Here is a 24,964-nt window from a genome sequence, read left to right as displayed (position 1 = left end):
CCGCTTCAGTCGTGCATCGTTACCCCTCCTTTGATGTTTACCAACTCAGCCAATCGCCATCAACTTCGGCCCAAAAAATACTTCTACTTCTGTAGACCGGATCCTGTCACACAACTACAGCCGATGTTGTTCAACTGAAACCCGGCTGGGTCAGTACTCGAGACCACGGCTTCCAAGCGGGTCTAGGCCGCAAACTGCCACACGACGTAACTTCGTCTACCAAACCGGTAGAAATCTCGGAATTGCACCATTAAGCTGTAGTTCAGTTCATACACACGGAGGCAGGGCGCAAAATCAGGATAAATGACAGGATCTTCTGGCAGGAGTCAGATGTCGGCGGAGCCGGGAGCTTATGCTGCCATCTTGGTTGCTAGCATAGCTCCTCCCCCCAATACTCTTTTCTTGATATATTTCATAATTTTAGATTTTGTAGATTAATTACTCCTCAAGGACTGAGATTTGTCATGTTACTATTTCCTATATTTATATATATATATATATAATGTTTCATTTATATACTCAATTGATATATCTATTGAGTTAACATATGATTCCTTCTTTAAGATTTTTATATTTCTTATATATGCTACTTGCATTTTTTAAATATTTAATGTCTTTCACAACATATTTATTCAACTGTATACCTTACTATTTATCTTTATAGTTGGAAGTGTAAATTATTGGTGCATAGTAATTATCATATATGTATTTTTTCTTTTTCATATATTCCGTATATTTATTCATATCATTCAAATTGTAAGTTATTATTAACTTTATTGTACTTATGATGCAATTTTCTCAAAATGTCAATAAAAAATTATAACACAAAAATCCACAATGATGTTGAAAAAAGAGGTCTCAAACTTGACGTGCATACCTTTTAGGGCAACAAATATTTCTAGCTTTAAACATGAGCCGTCCCTGACATTAGGCGCTGGCCCCCTCCTTTCCCCCACCTCTATCGGGGGTGGGGCGTGCCATTGCCGCGTCTTGATGACGCAACGGGCACGCCCCGCCACCGATTGGTGCTGGCTCCCAGTTAACCCGGAAGCAATAGAATTGCTTCTGGGTCAAAGGGGGGGAGCCAAGGGGGCAGACCAGTTGCAACTGGTCTGCCCCGGAGGGGTTAAAAGGCCGGGGGAGCGCGGGAGGCGTCCTCTTGTTCCCGCGCTAGAGAAATTATTTCGGTCACCTCAATTGCAGAACATACCACATGGGTGTGTCGGGGGGAACAGTTCTTCTTACAAGATGGGGTCCACCTGACTAGGGCAGGCATGAAACTATTTCTGGAGAACATCTTGGTTTGGCTAAGGGGGTTCTAGGTAGGCATGACCTTTCAGAGAAGGAGGACAGGGGGGGCCAGATAGTCTGGCCACTATGCTAGCCTGTGGCGGTAAGGTCATGATCGGTGAGCAGTCAATTTAAGGTCCTTTGGGGGTGGCGCCATTCTTGAATGGGGTCGCCCAGGGGGAGGGACAAGTGGTCTCTCCTAGAACTCCAGGGGCGGTACATCCGCTGGGTTGGATGGGTGCGGGGGAGGGGGGAGTCACGCTTTCTTTGGGCTCGTTAGCCACCCCGCACGTGCACTATGACATCATTAAACGGCGCAGAGTGCAAGGGCCCCCCTTGGGTTAATGGAGTTCATGAGGCGTACGGGGGTAACCGGGAGGGGGGGGGAGGAGTACCCTCTCGGTAAACGGGCCCTCTGCGCATGCGCACTCATACGTGAGGGCGTAGCTGGCTAATAAGGATCTGACACCGGTTAGCGACCTTGCCCTAGGCTCAAAAATAGGACATGCAAAAAAAAATTAATAATGTGTGATTATGATCCAACATATTAGATTCAGTTAGGAAATATTCTGTATTAGAAATTTGTTATGGTTAGCCCTTTGATACCTGTCTACATGGATTGTAATCTAATGTCAGTAGTTTTTCTGCATAAATGATTGTGTAAATATTGTTTATTTAAAATGTTTTAATTTGTTTTCATGTTTTAATAAATACGGCCGGGGGTCGTGAGACCCCCGCCTTCCAAAGAAACTCCTCTCATGTCCAATTTCTATATAATTGTGGTGGTGCACAAGACGGGGAGGGGGATGGTCGGTAGTCCCTGACCATACTAAAGACGATTTAGGAAGGGGGCGTGCCGTGTCTGAGCCCTAGCAGTCAAGATGTTAACTGGTGTCTGGTAGCCAGGAAGTCGTAGTCTTTCTTTCTTGTCCTGCATTTTAAGGACATAAAAGAAGGATGGCAAGGGCTCCGTTCCGTCTTTCCATGTGAAAAAACACTTGGGTTGTTTAAACTTTAGATTACATTAAATTAATATGCCAGACAAGGAAAGGTAGAGCTTCGTTCACTCGGGACCCTTTTATACGTGCAACGGTTAAATATTAATTTCCGTGTATAGGCACTGGAACTCTCAACAAGGCTTCGAAACATTCATATTTTACAATACGTCCTTTTAGTACTTTAATATATGTTTATATTCTGTATAATTTAACTGGGGAATAAAAAAATGTTGAAGGGCGCGTCAGGTTTCCTCCAAGATAACTGTGTTGCAAGATGGATTCGACTTTCCCCGGCAGTATTATTCTTTCTACCATGTCTATGATGCGATCGGCGCGACACCGCACTCTGCCTGGGTTCACTTCCGGTCTGGCCTAGCCTCTTGTTCCTGCAGTTGTTTCATCTTACTGGTTTCTATGAATGGTGCTGTGCTCGGGTGCCTGAGGCGGCAACAGCGCTTGGTGTAGGCCGCCGCCACCACCTTGTGCGATATCCTCCGGACCCGACCAGTGTTTTCAAAATGAGCATGGCGGTTCCACCCCCCAACCGCTCGCAGACTGGCTGGCCTCGCCGCGGAGGGAACCAATTCGGTAACAATTACATGCAGCAGAAGCCGCTAACCCTGGAGCGGACCATAAATCTGTGAGTATATTCGACAAGTGAGAGATCGAATGTTTCCGCACCTGATGATTACGTCTGTGTTGTGGAATTGAAATATAGCCATAGAAAAAGGGGGGGGGGGGGGGGGTGGGGGGGCTACGTTTCACTGAACACTGGTTAGCGCAGACATCAAGTGACAGGCTTATCGAAGCCTAGATTATAGGGTGGGCGGACACCGAATCCCGGTCCAACTAGACTGACAACTGGCGTATTTAAGGAAAATGAGCCAATAAATCGGTTGTAATGAAGATCTGACCCCGGTCCCCAACATCACGATATTAGGTGGGTGGCGGATAGTTCACATTAAAACGTTCTGGGTAGGCTTCACCCACGAGAGTAATATGTACAAAATAGGTTAAAGAGTATGTATTTATACCGTACAAATTAAAACAAGCATTGGTAAAGCTATTAAGTCTGCTTTTTGGGACTATCGACCGTGCCAATGCAGGTTACAAAGCAAAACAACTTTGCCGTTGCATCACATAATTGGTAAAAAAATATGAAGGGAAAAAAAACCACTTTGTTGTCACAAAGGTTACCAGTTTCATCCCTCTAGGTACGAGCATGCGTCACCATGCATGCATAGATTTACTGATTTACAGATCCGAGATGGCAAACGCCCTAATGGGTTAGCAAAAAATTTAATCCGTAAGCTCTATGGTTTAAACCATGCTTTGTGGTGGTAAAATAATGACTTGGTCGCTAACGGACAAATGCATCTCTAGTGTCTACCTATGAATGAAATGAAAGATCGAGGTCTTCTAATATCTGGAAAAGTAACTTTATACATAGATGAAGCGTTTTCTAGATAGCATGCAATGATCATTGTTGTTGAGTTCCTACATCGAACTAGGCACTGATGCTTTTAGCTTGTGGTTTGTGGTGCACAGGGTTGTATATAGTCTAAGGCATGAATAGCTAAGGTGAAGTTTGTTAATTGGGGGTTGTGTGTGGATGAGGTGTGAACATCTTTTGTAGCATGTTATTAGGGAGGTACGTAAAGAGGGTGATGTTATGAATGTGAGTTTTGTCTGTCATTTTTCAGAGGTTTGAATCTTGTGATATTGAAGGGTACAGCAAGATTGTTGCACCATTCTATGTGTAGAGTGTCATCCCAGGATGGCATGGGCAGAACAAGGAGAATTGCTTTTTTCATAAAGAATGAGTGTTTCATGGGATGTGTGTTGGGGTGAATTGATTATGTATATCGTAGCATTTATTATGTTTTTCCTTTTAAATGTGTGCTGGATAAATTGATCTCCTCGAGTTAAGTGGTACTGCCACTGGTTACTGGTACTGTGAAAGCCTTAAACTGAGAAGTGTAATAAGTCATTTAATCAGGATTTGTAAAGCGCAGCTAATCACCCACTAGGGTATCCAGGTGCTGCGCCAAGCTGCTCAGGTGGCATCAGTTGAACAGCCTGGTCTTGAGTCCCATTCTGAATTCCTAAAGGGAGGGAGAGGCCATTCAAGGACAAGTCTGGAGAGTTGGCGGAAGGTCAGACTGTGGTTGATGTAAGCTGGTCCTTTGGTTGTGCAGGGCTTTGTAGGTATGGGTCAGCCTCTTAAATTACCATCTCTTGTTGACGGGAAACCAGTGGAGTTCCTTCAGGTGTGGGGTGGTGTGGTTCCATCTAGTAAGGTCAAGGACGAGTCTGGTCTCTGAATTATGAATGGTCTGCAGTCTCTTCAGGAGGTGTGTCGTAATTCTTGCGTAGAGTGCTTTGCTGTAGTCCAAGCAGCTGTGGTGAGGGCTTGAGCGACGATGCGTGTGGTGGAGACTGGGAGCCATCTGAAGATCTTTCAGAGCATGCACACCATGAGGAAGCAGGTGAAGGAGACTGCATTGATCTGCTTCTTCATGGTGAGTTTGCTGTCCAAGATGATGCAGAGGTTCCAGGTGGGGTCCGTTGGGGTTGTGTAGCAAGCTGGCTCTCTATATAGTGTCCTAAAATGAAGTACACTGTGAAGAGTCCGGTAGGTCCCCATTTGGTTTGCAGAGGCTAAAGTAGACAATACTAGCGCTACATTTTGTGGTAGTGTGGGCGAGCAGTAATACTTATCAGAGTAGTTCTAAACATTTATTATACTCACAGAGGCAATAATTCTGACACATACTCAGAATAAATCCAAGATTAATTTAGAAAAACAATGATTTTTATATGAATGTGTAAAGGCAAGCACGTTATTTCTTATGAATTTTCAAAGCTAAGCAAATAGTTCAGTTGTGCGCAATCCTATGGGAGGAAAAAGCGGGTATGTAAAGCAGACAATGTAGGGTTTCACCTTCTGGCTTTAGAGTAGCAGGAAGCCAAGGTCCAATGTTCTGAACTGTTGTTTGTCGGGTGCGGCACGAATTCCGCAGGGAGTTGGTAGCTACAGGGAGGGGAGCCCTCTAAAGACAGGCTGCACAGGGGGCCTTGAGGGCAAGTTTGAGAGCTCCCAAACGGGGTCTGGGGTCGCAACGACCTTAGGGACAAGGGACCACTGCCAGTTTTCTTCATTGGCCAGGCGAGCTGGGTGCAGAGCAGGTAGGTTAGCCGGCCCGGTGTGTAAATGTGCTCCTCGCGGCCAGGGGCCACCAGCTGGCAGGGGCACATTTGAACTACTGGGCCACTCTAGAAATTGTTCTCAGGGGTATTGATGTCCCTCCACAGCTGCTGGACTCTTCAATGTCGATCTTGGTTGTAGGGCGTCCGGTACTCCGAGAATTGGTACTGCATGGCTATGGTCGGCCTTGGTGCCTCCGCACTTGGTGGGGGGACAGATCTGACCTTCCAGAGCACTAGTATCTCTTTCTGGTCAGTTGCTGCGCCGGTCAGGCCAGATAGCTGCAAGTTGGTGGACAGGACTCTGCGGTTTCAGTGCCTGCGCACTGCAGGGGAGTAGCTCCTCTACCCCAAAGGAGTTCTTAGGCAGTTTGCGATGGCTGGTAGTCCTATGGGGTTCTTAGAGGCCATACAGCCGTGAGAGGAGATAGCTTCACTTCCATTGTCGAGTCTTGAAGTGGCAGGCAGGGGTTCACACCAAAACTCCTCAGCAGGCACTCGGTTCTTGGGTTCAGCAGCTCTTCTTTGTCCTCTTCATCTTTAGGTCGAATCTGAAGTTCAGGGTAGAGGGGTGCTACCTAAATACTCCATTTAGAGGTGTTAAGGGGAGTAGCCAATTGGCCACCCACCTTTAGGGTGATTACACCCTCTATATGTACACTTCCTGTGGAAAGTGGGCATAACCTTGACCCTACCGGGCTAATTCTCTCCCAACACAAGATGGGGTATCCTAAAAAATTGAGTCTACATCAGCTGCCCCACCTTAGGGGTAATAATAATGTAATGATGATACTTGTAAAGCGCACTGTTACCCCATCTCGGGGTGTACTGGCGCTGAAGACCGCTGGGGAACCCGTCCTGGCTTTCCCTGTGAGATGGTCCCTTCTGGGTATCTCCAAGGTGAAACTAGGCATCCCCGGCGTCTGTGGGGGGCCGTTGTAGAGATGAGGCAAGCTTAATGCCCAGAGTTGCCGAGTGTGATCCCTGGTTAGAGTAGGCACCGAGGCGAGAATTATCGAGTCCGTTGACCCTGGTCCTCAACCCTGCCGCGTCGGGAATTGAACCCTGGTCCCAGGCCGTTCTCTGCTTCCGGGTCTGCCGCCTCTAACCATTGAGCCACACCACTCCACTGGTGCTGGCTAGGTGTGAGTATACCGTCTAATTTAACTAATTTTCCCGTCTGTCCTCTTGCCAAAAAATGGGGACTGTACAGGGGGTTTGGCATCTTTCACTAGCTGGAGAGCTCTGGGTCGCATTTTAAAGGTGACCTGGCCTTTGAAGCTTCCCGCCCTGGAAGGCAGTTCCTACTTGGAAGAGGTGTGAACACCTCCGCCCAGAGCAGGCTTTGTTCCCTGCCTCATGAGAGCAAAGACTCTCACCACAGGAGGCTAGAAACCTGTCTAGTGGTGGCAGGCTGGCAGAGACCAGTCTGTAACCACACTATTAGCTGGTAGGCTTTCTGGGGACACCTCTAAGGTGCCCTCTATGTGCATTTATTAATAAATTCAGCACTGGCATCCAGGTGGGTTTATTAAGGTGAGGTGTTAGGTATCAAACACCTTTGGGTACAGTGAAGCAATCATGTAGCTGGAGAACCCGTAATAGCGAGTGTCCAGCTCATGTACTCATTATGGCTTCCCTGTGCACTGGTAATATCTACGGGTTAACTTAGACACTGGGGCATAGCCACTCAAAGATATGTCCTCACATGTTTATAGTACACCCTGCATTAGGGCTGTAAGGCCTGCCATAGGGGTGACGTATCTATGCCACATGTAGGGCTGTCCTGTATGGCGAGTTCAAATTCTTTATAGATGGGGAGATGCTGTGGAAGAAGGCTGCGAGTTCAAATTTTTTATAGATGGGGAGATGCTGTGGAAGAAGGCTGCCAGGGTGTCACATAGTTCTTGGGAGGGGTAATGATGTTTTCAGGGGTTGAGGGGTTGGCGAGCTCCATGACGGGGCTAAAGAGTTCTTTGTGTGGCTGGAGCTGGCTTCAGAGTTGGAAATTATGTCTTTGCTGCTTGAGGAGACGTTTTTTTAAAAATTATCATTTGGTAACTCGGTTAAATATTATGGTTAGGTGTGATAACAGGCAGCAAAAAAACCAAAATTAATCTCAGCCACTCATACTCACTTCGTTTAGCATCCCATTCCATTATTTTAGCTTGTCTATGCCATTGTGTACCATGGCCAATCATGTGACATTCAGCTGTTATCCTGCTCCAATATGAATAATCCATCATAAATTACCTGGCTTCGTCATTTGTGAATGGAATATCAAGTAACCAATCACCTGCTTTGACCTATTTTAGCTAATTGAGGAGATATTACTCGAGCCCTGTGGCACTGTGAGTAGGGGACCCTTATCTGGACATACTCCCACTATTTAAGTATACTAAGCACAAAAGTGACGTTTAGAATGCTTGAATTAATCATTAATCTTTGCTAATCACTCTGGGCTGCGTTCTTTTCCATTTCTGTTTTGCTCATCTGTCATTACAGACAGAGGGTAGCCACTTGCAGGTGGGTTTTGATACTGCTCACCAAAAAAGAAAAACAAGCATTAGAAATGCAATCGGGCTCGGATTTATTTGAGTTGGAGCTAATGGCATTGTAAATGCCAATGTATTGTTGCTATGTGTTATGGAGTGTGTTCATGTGATGTGTACTGCCAGTGATCTCCTTGTGAGTGTGAGAATATTGCACCGTTACTGCCTGTGATGTCCTTCTTGTGAGTGTGAGAAGCTTGCACCTCTGCTGCCTGTGGTGTCCTTGTGAGTGTAAGAAGCTTGCACTGCTGCTGCCTGTGATGTCGTTCTTGTGAGTGGGAGAAGATTGCACCTCAGCTGCCTGTGGTCTCCTTGTGAGTGTAAGAAGCTTGCACAGCTGCTGCCTGTGATGTCCTACTCACTACTCTACTCACTACTCTACTCACTACTCTACTCACTACTCTGCATTCACTACTCTACTCACTACTCTACTCACCTCACTACTCTGCACTCACTACTCTACTCTACTCACTACTCTTTTGCAGTAACATTTTACAGTAGATTTAGAATTCCAAACAATTCGAATTTTGAACACTGATTACCACAAGTGTATTTATTTTGATTACATTTCAGTGGGTTGGTACCTTTGAACTGGGCATCTTTTAGCAAGCAAGTCATACACTTAGTCCTATTAAATATAATTTGCTATGAATTCTTTTTGTGTTTTGATGTGTTCTTTTTGTTGAGCAGCCAAGTGTTTCCTTTACTAAAATGAAAATAGTTGGGTGTAAATAGAGCAGTGCCTAAGCATGGCTTAAAAACCTCCATAATTCAGTGTATAAAATCGAAAACCTATACTGCATTCCCTCAGCAAACACAAATCAAAATAAACAGCAGATGTGAACATTTATCTTAATTCTTAGAGGTCAGGAGTTTATCGTGTTTAGAAAAAAATTACGATGTTTAATTTTCTAATGGTTAAAACAAAAATATGTTATTCCTGTGTTGTGAGTAGATATAATATTATATTTAGTTTCAGAAATATGTGATCTATCAGGGTTTGGAGATGGGGGGGATTATTATGACCAATCAAATCCGAACTCATCAGTTAAATGATATTTGCTGAGAACACTTGAATGCTACCATGGGTTTTACTAGGTATCTATTGCCAGAACTAAAGCACAAATAAAACACGTTAGTGTTCATCCGCTATGCAAGTATACAGTTGTATAACAGGGTTGAGTTTATATAATCTTAATTACAACTAAGCAACGCTCGTGTGCTTTTGGATTCCATATATTCAGATTCCTGATTCTCAAAGGAGGATCTGCAAACTGTGTACGCCTACAATATAAGCTGCAGCACTTTAATTATTCAGCTTCAGTTCTGCTCTGTGGCGTGGGTCGAGACATTCTGTATTGTACCTTTTATATATATCACTTACTACACTTATATGGGGCGCTGAAGCGCCTGTTAATGCTACACTGTGCGGGGTGGGTGGTTTGTATATTCTGCTTCTTTTGAGCCTATGTGGGAAACATTTTTGTCTAGTGCCTGAGAGGTCCTTTTAACATGTCTTGCACGTGATGGTGGAAAAAAGTGTGAGAGATAAAGCATGCATAGTATAAAATGACTTGACGTCCCTTTTAGGAACTGTTAAAGCAACTATGCACTCCATACGTGTCCTATCCAGAAGTAAAGCAAGCACAGAGGCACTGTTAATCAGGCATAGGTTAGTCTGAGGGGGGGGGGGGGCTGTAAGGGGAATATACTTAAACCTGCATTACACCATCCTACTGGGCAGTGGTCTCTAAGGCACGTGAAGTACTTCATCCAAGGGGTACGCCTTATTGTAATCCAGCTAGTCATTAGAGCAGTCTCAGCTCCTCTGAGGCTCCATGCAAGGGCCTCTGTGCCACCCCATGGTTTAAGGCCTCCTTGGTGGACTCACTATTTGATGTGCAGTCACGCATCGAATCTGCCACCTCCGGGCAGCCAGCAACCACTGGAGTATGCAGCACACACAGCATGCATTGGGAGGCCCTGTATGGCACTCTCCTGGCCCAGGCTAGCCCAAGGCCCTGGCTCCAAGTCAGCAGAGCGGGAGGGTTGCGGTCATCATCTTGCCGCACTGGGTCGATTCTTGAGCCCCTGTGAGCGCTGCGCTGCTCCAGCAGTGGGTCGCCACGTGTGCTGCAGCAGCAATACCCCCTTCCAGGCACTAGCTAGCATCTGCAGGGCCACTAATGTCGGTGGGCCCAGTCGGAGCATAGAGACCTGCTCAAAATAACATCTCGACTCCTTCCCACACTTTTCAATATTTAGTAACTTGATTTTTTTTTTAGCCACTAAGCCTTGATTGTATAGGCTGCTTATGTGAGCACAGAGATGAGAAAAAAACTACACACAGAATGACATACACATCACCCCGGCTCTGAAAATGGTCCCCTTACACTGTTTATAAAGAGTCTCCCTCAGACCACTTGTCCTAAAATGCCCTTCCTGGAATATGTCATTTATAGCGCATTGAAGACAGGCGCGCCTACAATGCAGAAACTCGTGGTAAGGTGGAGTCCCCTTTCCGAGAGCTGGTTTATGTTCTGTATGGAGAGCGTGATTCGTCGGAGCGCGCTCTGAGGACAGGCACATTATAAATGAAGGTTGTAAAACCGTCCTAATAGGTTTCCTTGGCAGCCCTATTTTACTTCCTTAATCCTGCACAACCTATCACAGATATAAGAAGCAGCCGTTCTTGTTCTTTGCACATTCTGTTAATTCTTGCTGTGTTGTGTTCGTGTTGTGTGTCTGGGTGGGCGCTTCACTCTTTTTCTACGCGCTTCCCTTTGTTTTCGTTTTTAAGGCGATGAACAAAGACGAGAGCTGTGTCGGCGGCGCTCCGTGTCGCTGTTAATTAAGGAAGGCGACATTTGTTGACAGATCCCAAGCGTGGACACGGGGTGTGCTTTCGACAAGACGCCGCCCTCTTTACAGACTGAGAGTGTCCGCTCAAGTTTAAGGTGCAGGGAAAGTGCTGGTTCCTTCAGGAGAAAATGCCTGGTTTTCTGCTTGGGACTAATATGCAGTCACAACATACCCTTGCCCTGCCTGGTATAACAAGCATTGGAAAGGGCATTAGATCTGCTCTCCACAACAAAAAAAAGCAGCACTGAAAGCGATCGCTTTCGCGATCGCTATTGTAAAAAATTTATTAGAACAGGAACAATATTGAGACTATGAAAGCAGTCTTACGCTTGAAGCCTGCAGACTAGGCACCGGCCACGCTGCACGAGTGGGCATATATATTTATTTGTATTCTGGTCTGAAGTATGGTGATGAGTGAGGCTGATGAAGCCCTTTCCCGGCCTGGCATGCAGCAGCTGCGCGCTGAGCGCTGCTGAATGGTGAACGCGCCCGGCCATCTGCATTCACTTACGGAGGCACCCTGACAGCTCCTAATTATAATTAATGTACTTCTTTGCGCGAGCACGAACGAAATATGCCCAAAATGGCGGAACAAAACTACATTTACCCTATCACTTCAAGCCTATTAAAACGACAGCACAACGAACACGAATCACTGGCCAGATGACAGAACACGCAAAGGAATGTGTGGAATTTGTCTCGGCAAAAGCCCTAGGAGATACTTTTTTTTCTTCTTTAACATTAGTTCTCGAAACTCCTCCCACTTTACAGTGGGGAGGAGTCCGAGCCCTAAAAAGGGATGTCACGGGTATACCTAGAAATGAGTCTTGAACAACTGGAATATGGCCCAAGTTAATTAATTACCAGTGGCTGTGATTAATACTAGTCTATCCTCCATAGTTATTTGCTTTAAGAGAAAAAAAGTGCCCAGTCACCTGCCTTATGCTACATAGATGAAGCTGCACCTCCTCATGAGGCACAAGAAGCCTAAATGCAGTTTGGAGGTGCTTGCAATCTCATCTTGAAGGGTCATGGCCACTCTCCCTTTTTAGGTCTCGCCTGAGCCAATGCGCTTGCGCATTGCTCCGGCGAGATTATAGTAAGCGGAAAAGGAAAGTCTACCAAAACGGCTGCAGATCGGATACAGTTCATGTGATCTATGCGCGAGCACAGACCCAGCCACGAGACACACCACCATTTGTCTGTGCCTCGGGATCACACCTCAAAGGCTGCCGCTCCCTTCGCCCCCCACGTGCACATCACACACCACCATTTCTGTGCCTCTGCAACAGACTTCAAAGGAATGCGCTCCCGCTCCCCCGCCACAGCAATGCCGAGAGCTTGTTTCTGGACGAAAGTGAAAGCCTACCGTGCTTGTTCACAGTAGCCTTGCTCCTCAAATGCTGTTGCCGTGTTGCCATCTCTCTAGGGACACTCAGCTTGAAAACACTAGACTTGCCAGCTGCAATGCTACATCCTCTATGCTTTGTCTCTAGACATGTTGATCCCTCGCAGACTGTGCTGACTCTGCCCCTCCTGATTCTGAAACTGACCAACGCAGTCACCACGCAGTCTCTTCTCTGTCTTATGATGTCTGCCCTGCCACCATTTACTTCGGACCCTCACAGCCCCTCACCCACCCTCCCCCCCTCACCCTCACACCCCGTCCCCCCGTCACCCTCACACCCCGTCCCCGTCACCCTCACACCCCGTCCCCGTCACCCTCACACCCCGTCCCCGTCACCCTCACACCCCGTCCCCGTCACCCTCACACCCCGTCCCCCTCACACCCCGTCCCCGTCCCCCTCACACCCCGTCCCCCTCACACCCCGTCCCCCTCACACCCCGTCCCCCTCACACCCCGTCCCCCTCACACCCCGTCCCCCTCACACCCCGTCCCCCTCACACCCCGTCCCCCTCACACCCCGTCCCCCTCACACCCCGTCCCCCTCACACCCCGTCCCCCTCACACGCCGTCCCCCTCACACGCCGTCACCCTCACCACCCCGTCACCCTCACCACCCCGTCACCCTCACCACCCCGTCACCCTCACCACCCCGTCACCCTCACCCCCCCTCACACACCCCACACACCGTCACCCCCTCACAACCCCCACACACCCTCACCCTCACACACCACATCACTCAGGAACACCACCATATCACTCTGGGACACCACTCGGGGGCTCCACCGCGTCACTCGGGGGGGCTCCACCGCGTCACTCGGGGGGGCTCCACCGCGTCACTCGGGGGGGCTCCACCGCGTCACTCGGGGGGGCTCCACCGCGTCACTCGGGGGGGCTCCACCGCGTCACTCGGGGGGGCTCCACCGCGTCACTCGGGGCCACCACCGCACCACTCGGGGCCACCACCACATCACTCGGGGGCTCCACCGCGTCACTCGGGGGCACCACCGCACCACTCGGGGCCACCACCACATCACTCAGGGACACCACTGCGGGGCACCACCACATCATGCACCACTCCATGCCACTGCACTCTACATTGGTGCACTCTACGCCGCTGCTATCTACCCTGCGCCACTCCACTCTATGCCAGTCTACTCTGCACCACTTCACTGTATGCTGCTATACTCTGCAACCCTCTACTATACGACACTCCACTCTACACCATTGCCCTCTACGTCACTTTAATCTGCACCACTGCACCCTACACTAGCACACTCCACGCCATTCTACTTGATAACACAGCACTCCCTGCCACTGACCTCTTCACCACTCTACGCTACTGCACTCTATGCCAATGCACTTCAGGCAACTACACTCCACACCACTCTAATATACTGTGCACCACTCTACGTCAGTTCAATCTACGAAAACACACCCTATCCCACTGCACTCGATGCACTCTCAGCCACTGAACTCAGTGCCAAGTTAGTGTGCACCACTGCGCACTCTGCCACTGAATTATACTCTACACCCATGGTTCCCAAACTGTGCGCTGCGGCGCCCTGGTGCGCCGTTATTAGGAGCCAGGGGCGCCGCGGACGATGTGGGAAAGGAAGTGTGAAAGTCGCAGTAAGCATGTGTCACTTTCTTTCGCCCCCCTACCTCCGCGATGAGTAGGTTGCCCTGCCCCTAATTAGGCACTTTGACTCGGGGCGTTCACCCACCACTGCAGGTGTGAGTTTCGGTCAGCGCCTAGACTCCGGGGGTCACACCATCACTGTGTCGTGGGACAGGTAGCAGTTCCGGGACATTAGCCAGCTCTTTACATCTCGGAGCCCTCCGATGGGAGTCAGCAGCACGGGCGCCTCGTGCAGGAGGTTTTGCGCCGCTTTTAAGGTGGCGTTGATTAGTGTGGGGGTCAGAAGTGAGTTACCCGAAGATATGGGTAGAGAAAGCCCTTGGTGCATTTAAAACATCTCTTCCTTCTCGGTTTGCCCAGTGGCCCACTTTCCATCACATCGCCTCTCCATTGCTACCCTCTCATGAGCAACCCACCCCCCCTTCTGTCGGTGCCTCATTCTTATCCGTACGATTCATGTCATGGCGGTCCCACAGACATCTGCCAAGCCACCCACTCACCGACATAACCGTCCACCTACCACCCCCTTCCAAAAGATCCATGAATCCACCCGCCGACTCAGTCTCTCCATCCACCCACTAACACTCCTTCTCTCTTGCTGTCTCGACTTTTTCACTTTTGTGCCACTTCACCTGCTGCACGATTGACAACTGCAGTTTAGGGTGATTATTCCTGTCCTTTTGCACTACCACCAATATCAAACACCAACAATTATCTAACAAAACACCTACAGCACCAACACACAAACACCACCAACTGTATAAGCATCAAAACCACCACTACCACCAACAAAACCACCTACCAGCACAAATACCATTACAAAACATCAACACTTATAACACTCCTTTCATATCCCTCCTACTACTCTTTCACTCCTCTCTCCTTCCTCATGCCTCATACTGCTCGCCACACTTTCCTTCCTTGAAAAGCAGGCTAATCTCCTCCACGCTTTCTTCCTTTTCCCTCATACTGCTCTCCCCACTCCCTTTCTTTTGCCTCATGCTACTCTACTCCTCAATATACTTCACTAACCCTCTAAGGCAGTTGTTCCCAAACTGTGCGCCGCCGCGCCCTGGTGCACTGTAATCAGGAGCCAGGGGCCGGTGCACGATGTGGGAAAGATAGTGTCTGGCCATGTGTATATTATGCGTCTTTTTGAGGCCCTACCAGTGCCTGAATGCAGGATTAACGTATTGCAGCTTATCCGGCGCAAGATATGCAAAGTACAGGAGAGTTACAAATGCCACCTGCTTAATGCTGGTACAATGGTTTGTGTTTTCAACAGACGTAGCCCTTGCCAAGTGCTTTTGACTTTTAGACTTTAGGCTCCCTGTGCAGCGATGTCAGAAATGCAGAGCGCCAGAACACCAGAGTAATAGTGCACTATAAAAACAAACATGATCACACGCACACTTGTGCATGAATAAACACACAGGCTTAATTTGTAACAAGCGAAGCCCCATTTTTTTTCTTTCTTTTCCCACCTGTCCACCGGTAAACAATGGTGGGGAGCCACGGCCAACTGCCAATTAGGTCAAGGGAGCCACGGGTTACAAAAGTTTGGGAACCACTGCTCTACACCAACGTACTCTACATCACTCCACTTTATGCCACTCTGATCTATTCTGCATCACCACACTTTACGCCGCTGCATTCTGCATCACTCTTCTTCATGCTACTGTACTCTGCCACTCTACACCTCTGCACTCTACCCTTCACCACTCCACCCTGCACCACCCCACTCTATTCTGAAACAATTTAGTCTGCATCACTCTACTCCACTTCTTTGTAGTCCACTGTACTCTACAACACTCCATTCTGCAACACCCTATCCACTCTACAACACTACTGCACTCTGATGCTCTGTGCAACTCTTTAGCCACTCCCTACCACTCTTCTCCGCTCTATTCTACGACACTACTCCACTCTACACCGCACTGTTCGGACAGTCTATGCCCCTCGACTGTACAACACTTTACTCCACTCTGTGCCGCCACTCCCTCCTGCACCGACACGCCGCAACGCTCTACGTCGCGACACTCTACTTTACCTCACTAACTTTTAGCCTTGCTGAACAGCAGCCACGCAGTTGTACAACATATCTGAAACATGATGGCAAAGCCAATAGCTCTTGCATAGGAGAGAGCTATTGGCTTTGCCAATATGTTTTTTAATAGTGATCCCTATAATGCTTAACTTTCCAATTGTGAGCTGTCCTGAATCGAAGAACCTGCCAGTAAATACCATTGTAGGGCATGTCTCAATTGTATATATCTAAACATTTCACTCTGACAGTGCATCTACTTGCCTTAATTGATGAAGCTTTTATATCCATCTTGCCAGCGATTCTTTCATTGAGTTCAGCCACTTTGAGGTTGTGAAAGCCGAGTAAACGGAACAGGTACGCCAGGAAGTTTTAAACCGCCCTGGAAATGGAAAAGGGACTAAAAATGAATACCTGAAATGTATGCCATGTTTAAAGGGTGCTCCGTGTATATGGCTATGAATTATAATGTGGAGAGTGCGCGGAAAGCTGAAGAAATAAACAACTGAGAAGGAACGAAATTCAATTTTAACAATGTGCCCTTACTGAGCGTGGCCTCACGCGATGTGCGTGCTTTACTCAAATTTAAGGACCTTGTTTCAAATACGCAAAGTACAATAAAAAAAACTGTCGGAGATGAATACCCACCAAGCAGTTTAAAACTGAGCACAGAGCAGCTTGAAGGACACCGTGCTTGGTTGCTTTAAAAAAAAAAAACTTTAACAATGAGCGCGGTGCAGTGTCCTTAACGCGGGCACCGCGCTCAGTGTTAAAGTAAAAAAATATATAAAGAAACCGAGCATGGTGTCCTTTAAGCGGGCGCTGCGCTCCGTGTTAAAGTAAACAAGACTAAACGCACAGCCCACACACAAGTCTGGTATAAAAAAGTGCTGACAGTAATTATAAAACCCACTGTGTCACGCTGCCAGTAAAAGGTCCAGGTGGGCTTGGACAGAATTGGACAGGGTGGTAACCAGGAGGGACTTGAAAGCCACTGGTACAATCATCACACTCCGTTTAGCCTAATCAATGACGCGAAATGACGCACACCAATAGAAATTATGGGCAGAGCCGAAACACCACTTCTAATCACTCAATCATGACATTTATAAAGCGCGCTACTCACCCGGAGTGGTCTCAAGGCACTGGGGGAGAGGGGTACTTTACTGCTCGAAAAGCCAGGTCTTGAGTTTCTTCCTGAAGGAGAGATGGTCCTGGGTTAGCCGGATGTGGATGGGGAGGGAGTTCCATGTCTTGGCTGCCAGGTAGGAGAAGGTACAAAATGGTTATGTGGTGGTAGTGTTTCTCTGACAGAGAAAACGTCCGCACATACAAGTAATACAGTTCTCAAAGCACGTATACGTGTAATGTAAATTTTATGCAATTATTCATATGAGGTGCACTATTATCCTGTTATACACCCACCACCAGGGGTGTTAAATTAGCAAAAATTGCTAATATTAAGAACCAAAGAAGTAAACGGGTGTGTCAAGCACTCTCAAAATTACGTCTTATTCCAAATGATTATTATTATCATTCACAAGTTTTAAGGTTAAAGTTCATTGATAGGAAATGGACTTCCAAAATACGGATCCAGACCAGATGTTAGACTTCAAATCTTTATTTCATATACATTAAAGGTATTTCCAGCTTGTCCTGCCGACACGTGTTTCGTCTCATGGAGACTTTTTCATGGCAAAGGGAAATTGTGCATTGATGTTAAAGGACACGAGTCTTGATTCCCAGTATGGATGTAAACGAGTTCTAAAAACACACAGGCAATATGAATCCCAGAAAAAGCTTTTCAAAGCGACGCAATCCCTATAGTCTTGGTCACTAGATCCTATTAGTGTAGATCATGAAACGACGTCCAAAGTAATCGTTCAATATGTAAGATGGTAGACTTAATCAATGCAACTGTCTCGCTGCGTGGAGGTGTGTTTGTTATTCTTAGGTTCGTGAGAAGACCATGGTAAGTCACTCTTTTCAGCGCATCGTAACGGGGAAACCTCCACCGCTCTTCCTCCGGTGGTGGCTCTGCGGATGCGTGGAACAGCGGCGAGGGCGAGGCTGGTTGATCGTAGCTGGCGGGTGGGAGTGTAGAAGGTCAGGCGGTTGTTGAGGTACTTGGGGGCCAGGTCGTGGAGGGCCTTGTGGGTGAGGAGTCTGAACGTGATCCTCTTGCTGACGGGGAGCCAGTGTAGGTCTCTCAGGTGGCTGGAGATGTGGCTGTGTCAGGGGATGTCCAGGATGATTCGTGCGGAGGCGTTCTGGATGCGTTGGAGTTTTTTGTGAAGTTTTGCTGTGGTTCCGGCGTAGAGGGTGTTTCCGTAGTCCAGTCGGCTGGTGACGAGTGCCTGGGTGACCGTCTAAAACTGTATTGAGTCCAAGAAGCCTTGGCAGAGCGAGCAGTGCATGCGCGACCAAAAAATGGGGGGAGTTACCCAGCTGGTGCACTATTGATTTCATTATGTGAAACCTCTTTAGGAAAGGAGGGTTTAAGGGGTGCACTGGTAAGAGGTAAGCCATCCCCAGGGTTATCTGTCAGTACAGGTCCGCCTGCTGGAGAATCCAATGAATTTTCACACTGTTCTTCTATCTCTGAAGTGAATTTTTTTCTTCCTCATGTAATGTTCTCTTGATCATTTTGATGTAATAAGGTACAAGATACAAACACCATTTTTTTGTTTCTGGTTTATTTTTTACCACAGGTTGGAAACTTCATATTAAGAGAAAGTAAAGAAGGCATAATGGTCTCTGTGGTTAAAAAAAACAAAAACTTTTGATATTAACCAAATACATTAAATGCTGTTAATTTATTTTATTTTAAGAGTTTTGTATAGCGCGTACAAGACCCTTGGGTATTGGAGCGCTTCACATTACATGAGGTAGTTCTAGTCCTGCATTGTTGTAGTAACTTATACAATAATATGAGGTAGGTACATATATGGCAAATAGAGTGAAAAATTTCAATTAAAATTTTTACGAAGAATATAAACTTACAGTATGACATAGGTTTAGTACGTAGCAAAATATAACGTGTAACAGAATCGATCAATCCTAAGGGTCTATTTCCTGTGTATGTTCCAGTCATTGAACATGAATTCTGTAACACTAATTCAGTATCTTCAAACAGTGTTTAAAAGGGCAGAGCTGAGCTTCTCAGGGATTCTAATAGTAGTGTGGAAAATGAATTTGCAAACAGCCGATCTACGATCTGCACAGCATGGCTTCGCTAAGGGGCATAAGTGTTCCATACTGTCTTTTCTGCTTGTAAGTCCTTGTTGCCTGTCTACTCTTTTTCTATCATTACGGGGAAATATATCAAGGCTACTACCTCTGAATGGTCAGTTATAAGTTTTAATTTGCAGTCTAAAAAGGGCAAAAATGTTCTCGTAGATAGATCCATATAAATGTAAAGGTGTCCTCTTGTAAAGTCCTCCGTGGACTTGCAGGTAGGCAGAGCTATTGTGTATCCATTCATTTCTCTGTAAATTTCCATAAAGGAGAACTAGGATTACAAACCAGTAACTTTTCCTTCGGATTGGCCTCTACATGCAGAATGAGCAACATTGTTAAACTGTGACTGAGAAATCAAAATCTTTTTTTTTTGTTGTTTTTTTTTTTTCAACAGATATCCACTTACAAACTACACATTTGGAACAAAAGAACCACTGTATGAGAAGGACAGCTCTGTGGCAGCCCGATTCCAGCGCATGCGCGAAGAATTTGATAAGATGGGCATGCGACGCACAGTAGAGGGAGTTCTGATAGTACATGAACATAGATTACCACATGTCTTACTTCTGCAGCTGGGCACCACCTTCTTCAAGTTGTAAGTTTTTTTTTTTTTTTTTTTTTTTAAATAACCAAATCATAATGATGTCCTTAGTCAGTAATGCCCAAGTCTTAGGTTGAAGTATTGTACAGTTGGGTATGTTTTTTTAATCTAATGCGATGTGTTTAGATTCTATTCAGGCACCAATGTGTTGCAGTGAACTAGTTCACATCCAGCAGAGTGCTGTGTGCAACTTGTAGGTCACGTGTTCGAATAATAGCTGGCAAGTCAGCTGTTACTCATACAGAGATGTGAAGTTTGAATACATGAAAGGCTTGGGTGGGGAATTCATCCCATCTCTTATTAGCAAACAATAAAATCACTAATTCTGATTATTTTTGATGCATCAAAAGTACAGAAACAGGGTTGTGAAATAAAGAAAATGAGACCTGGAAGTATGTTAGTTGAATTTAGTTCTTGAAAGAGGGTCTCATTCATCAAGCAAGCAAAACACTGTTTTACTCGCTGGAACTGGATTTTTTTTTATCTTTTCCCTGGCTGCAAAAGGAGTGTCATGTTCTTGTTTTTACCCATATCTGAGCACTGTGACCTGAACCATACCTTAACACCAAGACCACATACCTCTCAGTTGCTTTTGTGTGCACCCTGCCATGGGCAACATGTGTTTACAGGTCAAAGCCTACCAGTCAGCACAGTTGTCTGGTAGTGAAAATAATTCTTTACTGTACTAACCTTAGTTTTATTTTTGACTCTTTGCTGCGTCTTTCAGCAATAAATGCTGAATGTTGGAGGAAAATTAGATATTGGCACCATCAAAAATACTTAAAGTAATTCATGAGGGGATAAGAAGTTTGCATGTATCGCAAGTTGAGTTCCTAATGCAAGTATACAAAACCGTGATGGATGTAATGCATCTTAGCCACTGTTAAATACTCAGGACCACCTCCCATTCCATCATTATTTTACACACCATGCCACCTCAGTTTGTACTCCAAATGCAAATCAGTCTTGGCCCTGCACCAGTGGGAATAGTCCATCCGAACTGCCAAACCAGTTTCACACTCCTAATTAGTTCAGTAAATTAGAACTAGTGATTGTTTTTTTCTATTTTTAAATTTGTTTTCTGCTCTATTTACTGTTTGTTTTTTTAGGTCTTGCGCCTAGCGTTGCAGTGCGCGGCATTGCTCGTGCAGCGCGAGGCCTCTTGTAAGGGGGTTTTGAAAGCTGCTCAAACGCTCGTGCGCGTGAGCAGGCTTTCGCCGCTCGCCATTAGCTTCAGCCTTTTTTTTAAATGGTCCAGGATTGGGCAAAGGACGCCCATTCCTGCCCGTGTCTAGCGCGCAGCAGGCCTCGCCGCCGTGCTCCCTCCCCCCACTCCTCTGTGGAGCGATCGCACCACTAGTTGTTGACAATAGCGCTATAATCACGGCACCCGCGCTTTACTTTTAACATTAAAAGTAAAACTTGATTATACCAAGAAATAGGTTGATTTTTCTATTTCTTTAGTTTTGGTGTAAACGCAGCTCCCACGCTTGAGTGCGGGGGTGTGGCTTGAGGCGTCCAGATGGCGGTCGCACTCTAAGGGTGCTCCGGACCCCCTCTGTCATCCGCCTCGCATCGGCCCACTAGTATCTGCCATCAACGCCCCAGAGTCTCAGGGGCGACTCCTGCACCCCTCCTGCATTGCTCTGACCCCTCTTGTGGCCTTCCTGGTGCCCGCGCTGCCTTCGCTGGCCCTCTTCTCCGGGCGGCCTTGCTCCCTCAAAATGGCGGCTCCCTCGCTGCTGGCTCTTGGGGCCTGAACTCTCGGCCGGGCGCCTCGGCTGCTCCCCCCCCCCCCCCGCACACCTGAGATCCTCTCAGCAGCAGCGGTCTGTGCCGAGTTCCTGCCCCGGTGCCTGCGGATTGGAGAGGGCCGGCGCGGGGAGTTTTGGTGGCGCTCGGAGGAGCGGAGCGGCGCCTGCGGTCTCCCAGGGGTGGAGGTGGCCGTAGGAGGTTGCTGCTGGACGGCGCGTGGTGTGGCGCTTCCCGCTCACCGGGCCTTGCCGCTTTGTTGCCCCCGGCATCCCGCTGGTGAGTGGACGCCGGGCCTTGGGAGGGGCGGCCGGCCGAGGAGGTGCCTGGAGCCGGGTGCGGCCTGAGCTACTGTCAGGAGGAGGAGGAGAGGAGGTGGGGGGGGGTGGGTTTGCTGTGTGGGCCGCCTCCCCCCCCCCCCCCCCCCCCCCGAACCCTTCGGCTGTGTCGGGCCGCTCGGACGCGGAGCAGAGAGTCTGTGGCCGAGGCGGGCGGCGGGACTATGTGCTGTCGGGCTGGTTGGGCCGTCCCTGGGGCCTGCACTTGATTCAATACCTGCATGTGCCCCCATTGGAACCCCGTAGGTGACTCCCGCTGGGGCGCCCCCGCCCCCCTCCTCTGGCCTGCTGCGTCTATTTGTGCCCTCCATCATCTTGGGGTGTGAGGAGGAGATACGTGCTGGAGGACCCACAGCGGGGGCTGGGCGGCTGACCCGAGACTGTCCTGCGTCCCCGGGCCGGGGGGCATGGTCTGCAGTGAAGCGCGCCACCTTCTTTGTCTATCGTGATACTGGAGAGGCGGGGTGTCCGACTCCCGGGGCTTGGCAGGTTCTCTGGCCTACCTCAGACTTGCGGCCTGGGAGGCCCGTTTATCCCCACTAGCTGCAGGCTGTGAGGTGAGCTGGGACTTACTGAGGGGCAGATCGGCTACTGTGTCGGGTGGCGCACGTGTGTGCCTGCCCCCCCTCCCTTCTCCCCTAGAGGCATGGGACCTTGCGGTTGAGGCTGTGGAGGGGCCCTGGGGTCTTTGGCCCACCGAAGATACCTTGAGGGCTGCCATTGACGCAAAGAGTTGTTACCCTAGAGAGCGGCCGCCTCCCTTCATCGCAGGGGAGTGGGAGAGGGATCGGCCACCATACCGGGTGGCGGGGGCTGCAGCAGAGGTGCTGATGCCGCATCCCCCCTTCGAACACCTCCACCTGACTCTTTGGGAACATGGGCAGAAACCGCGCTACTCAGGCCACCATACCCTCAACCCAAACAAAAATGGACCAAGTCACCAAGCCTGATTGCGACTCAGCGGTTGGGTATACGGCTGCCCCTGGGGCGGCCGGAGGTGACCTCTCCAGTATCCTGCAGGCGATTAGTGCATCACAGGCCTCGGTGGAAAACAAGATTGGTGAGGTGAGGGTAGATGTGGCACTGATTCGGCAAGACCTCCGTAATACCACGGCCCGTATTACAAGGGCGAAGTCTCGTCTTTCCACGGTGGAGGACGACGTGGGCACACTCAAATCCCAGGTGGTCCGCCTGCAGACACAGACCGCGGAACTGCATCGGAAGGCCGAGGATACAGAAAACAGGGCCCGGAGAAAGAACCTGCGCCTCCTGGGTTTTCCGGAGGGAGTGGAGAAGGGACGCACTGACACCTTTATTGAGGCATGGGTCCAGTCCTGGATCCCCAAAGAGAAACTCTCCCCCTAGTTTGCGGTGGAGCGAGCTCACCGCTCCCTCGCTCCCAAACCCCCTCTTGGAGCTCCCGCTCGTCCCATTATCCTTTGAATCTTCAACTTCCCGGACAGGGATGCGATTCTGGAGGCCGCCAGGGCACTAGGTCCACTGCACTTCCAAAACTCCAAAATTATGGTCTTCCTGGACTATTCTAGAGAGGTGCAAACTCAACGCCGGTCTTACGACGAGGTCAAGCAAAAACTCAGGGCCATGGGCCTCCGATATGGACTCCTCTTCCCTGCTTGCCTTAAGGCGTTTTTCCAGGACAAAACCTTTTTCTTTGACACCCCACACGCGACCTGGACCTGGCTTACGGACCCAACCCAACCAGGAGGTACCCAAGGCGCAGCGGCGCCGAAGTGGATCTAGAAGACGAGGCAACCGCCAGGAAGGGGGGGGGGGGGACTTAGTCGCCAGGGTCGTGGTCCCGGCGCGCTCCGATCAGACTTCGAGCCAAAGGGCCTCCTCCCCTACTCTGGTGTCTTCACTTACTGATATGGGTAGCGCCCCACGATCGGATGTCACTCGGCGGAGGGCCATGTCGGACTCGGACCTGTCTTGGAGCCCCGTGATCCGTTGCTCTTGTGGGGAGGCGGGGGTGTGATCAGTGTTACAAGTTGTGTACCTTCATTCCACTCTTCAAGTCCTGTTTTAGCGGGCCTATCCCTATCCCCGTCCCCATGAACGGGGCTCTCCGTGGCTCCTCTGGATGACCCGGCCAGGGTTTACCTTATCACTGCCATCCTGGATCTGATCCATCTTATGACTTCTTTGTTAACCACTCCATGCTTATCTACTGTGGGCATGCATCCGTATACATGGAGGGGGTCCAACTCAGCCATGCTCCTGACTGATTGTTGCTAACCGTTTTAGAGTAGCGGATCACCTCTTTGTGGGGTAGTTAGACGTTGGGGTTTCGGGGCGACAGATGCTTCCACTTCAGAAGTGTATGGTTGGGGGAGATGGGAGGGAAGGGGGACCGCTGTTCCTCAACAGTTTGTTTCTTTTAGCCGCCTACGGGCCGCTGGTTGCTGTTCTCCTTGGTAGCTATGTCTCTCAGATTGGTCCACAGTTGACACGCAGATCACATCTTCCACCAGTTTGTTATTTTTGGCCGCCTACGGGCCGCCATAGGGGGCTCCCATTGGTAGTCGTGGTCCCTCCTTTCTTGGTTTCCACAGTTGATGTGCAGATCACCAATTTCTATGGCCCCTTTACTGAGCTCGGACTGGGGTGGGTGCTCCCCTCCGGCTGATCAAGGTCCCACGTAGATGTGCGCCCCTCCACATTCCATTCCCCTAGATGACTGATAACCTCACTAGGCCTATCCACATCCTTTCCTGGAATTTCAATGGCCTCTTAGACCAAATCAAGCGTACGCTGTCCTCCGCGCTGCTCACCGCCACACACCGGACGTTCTCTTCCTCCAAGAGACGCACCTCCTGGGTACACAATGCAACTTCCTAGCTCGCTACGGATTTGACAGGGTCTGGCACCCTGGTTTTACATGGGGCTCCCGGGGGATGGCTATTTTACTTAGGAAAGGGCTTCCTTTTACCCTGGCTAAAGCCGAGACTGATGCACAGGGCAGCTATGTGGCCGTCTCTGGAACCATTGAAGGGCGCCCCTTGAGCCTCCTAA

At 48.7% G+C, this 24,964-nt stretch overlaps 1 protein-coding gene across 2 annotated transcripts in view; it reads left to right on the top strand.

The window, feature by feature from the left end:
• Positions 1–2,265: 2,265 nt before the first annotated feature.
• NUDT21 (nudix hydrolase 21) overlaps positions 2,266–24,964 on the top strand; it is an 88,490-nt gene continuing 65,791 nt past the window's right edge. Inside the window, exons 1-2 of one of the 2 annotated variants that reach the window (XM_086947690.1) lie at positions 2,266–2,928; positions 19,635–19,835. In XM_086947690.1, the coding sequence (XP_086803816.1) occupies positions 2,807–2,928; positions 19,635–19,835 (323 nt within the window). In that variant the 5' untranslated portion in view covers positions 2,266–2,806. The remainder of the gene's footprint in view (positions 2,929–19,634; positions 19,836–24,964) is intronic. The other variant, XM_086947691.1, reaches the window with a different exon arrangement.

Source organism: Lissotriton vulgaris, chromosome 12 (genome assembly GCF_964263255.1).
Source record: "Lissotriton vulgaris chromosome 12, aLisVul1.2, whole genome shotgun sequence".
NCBI lineage: Eukaryota > Metazoa > Chordata > Amphibia > Caudata > Salamandridae > Lissotriton > Lissotriton vulgaris.
Note: the sequence above shows the minus strand (reverse complement) of the source record. Positions and strands in the feature narration are given on the sequence as shown.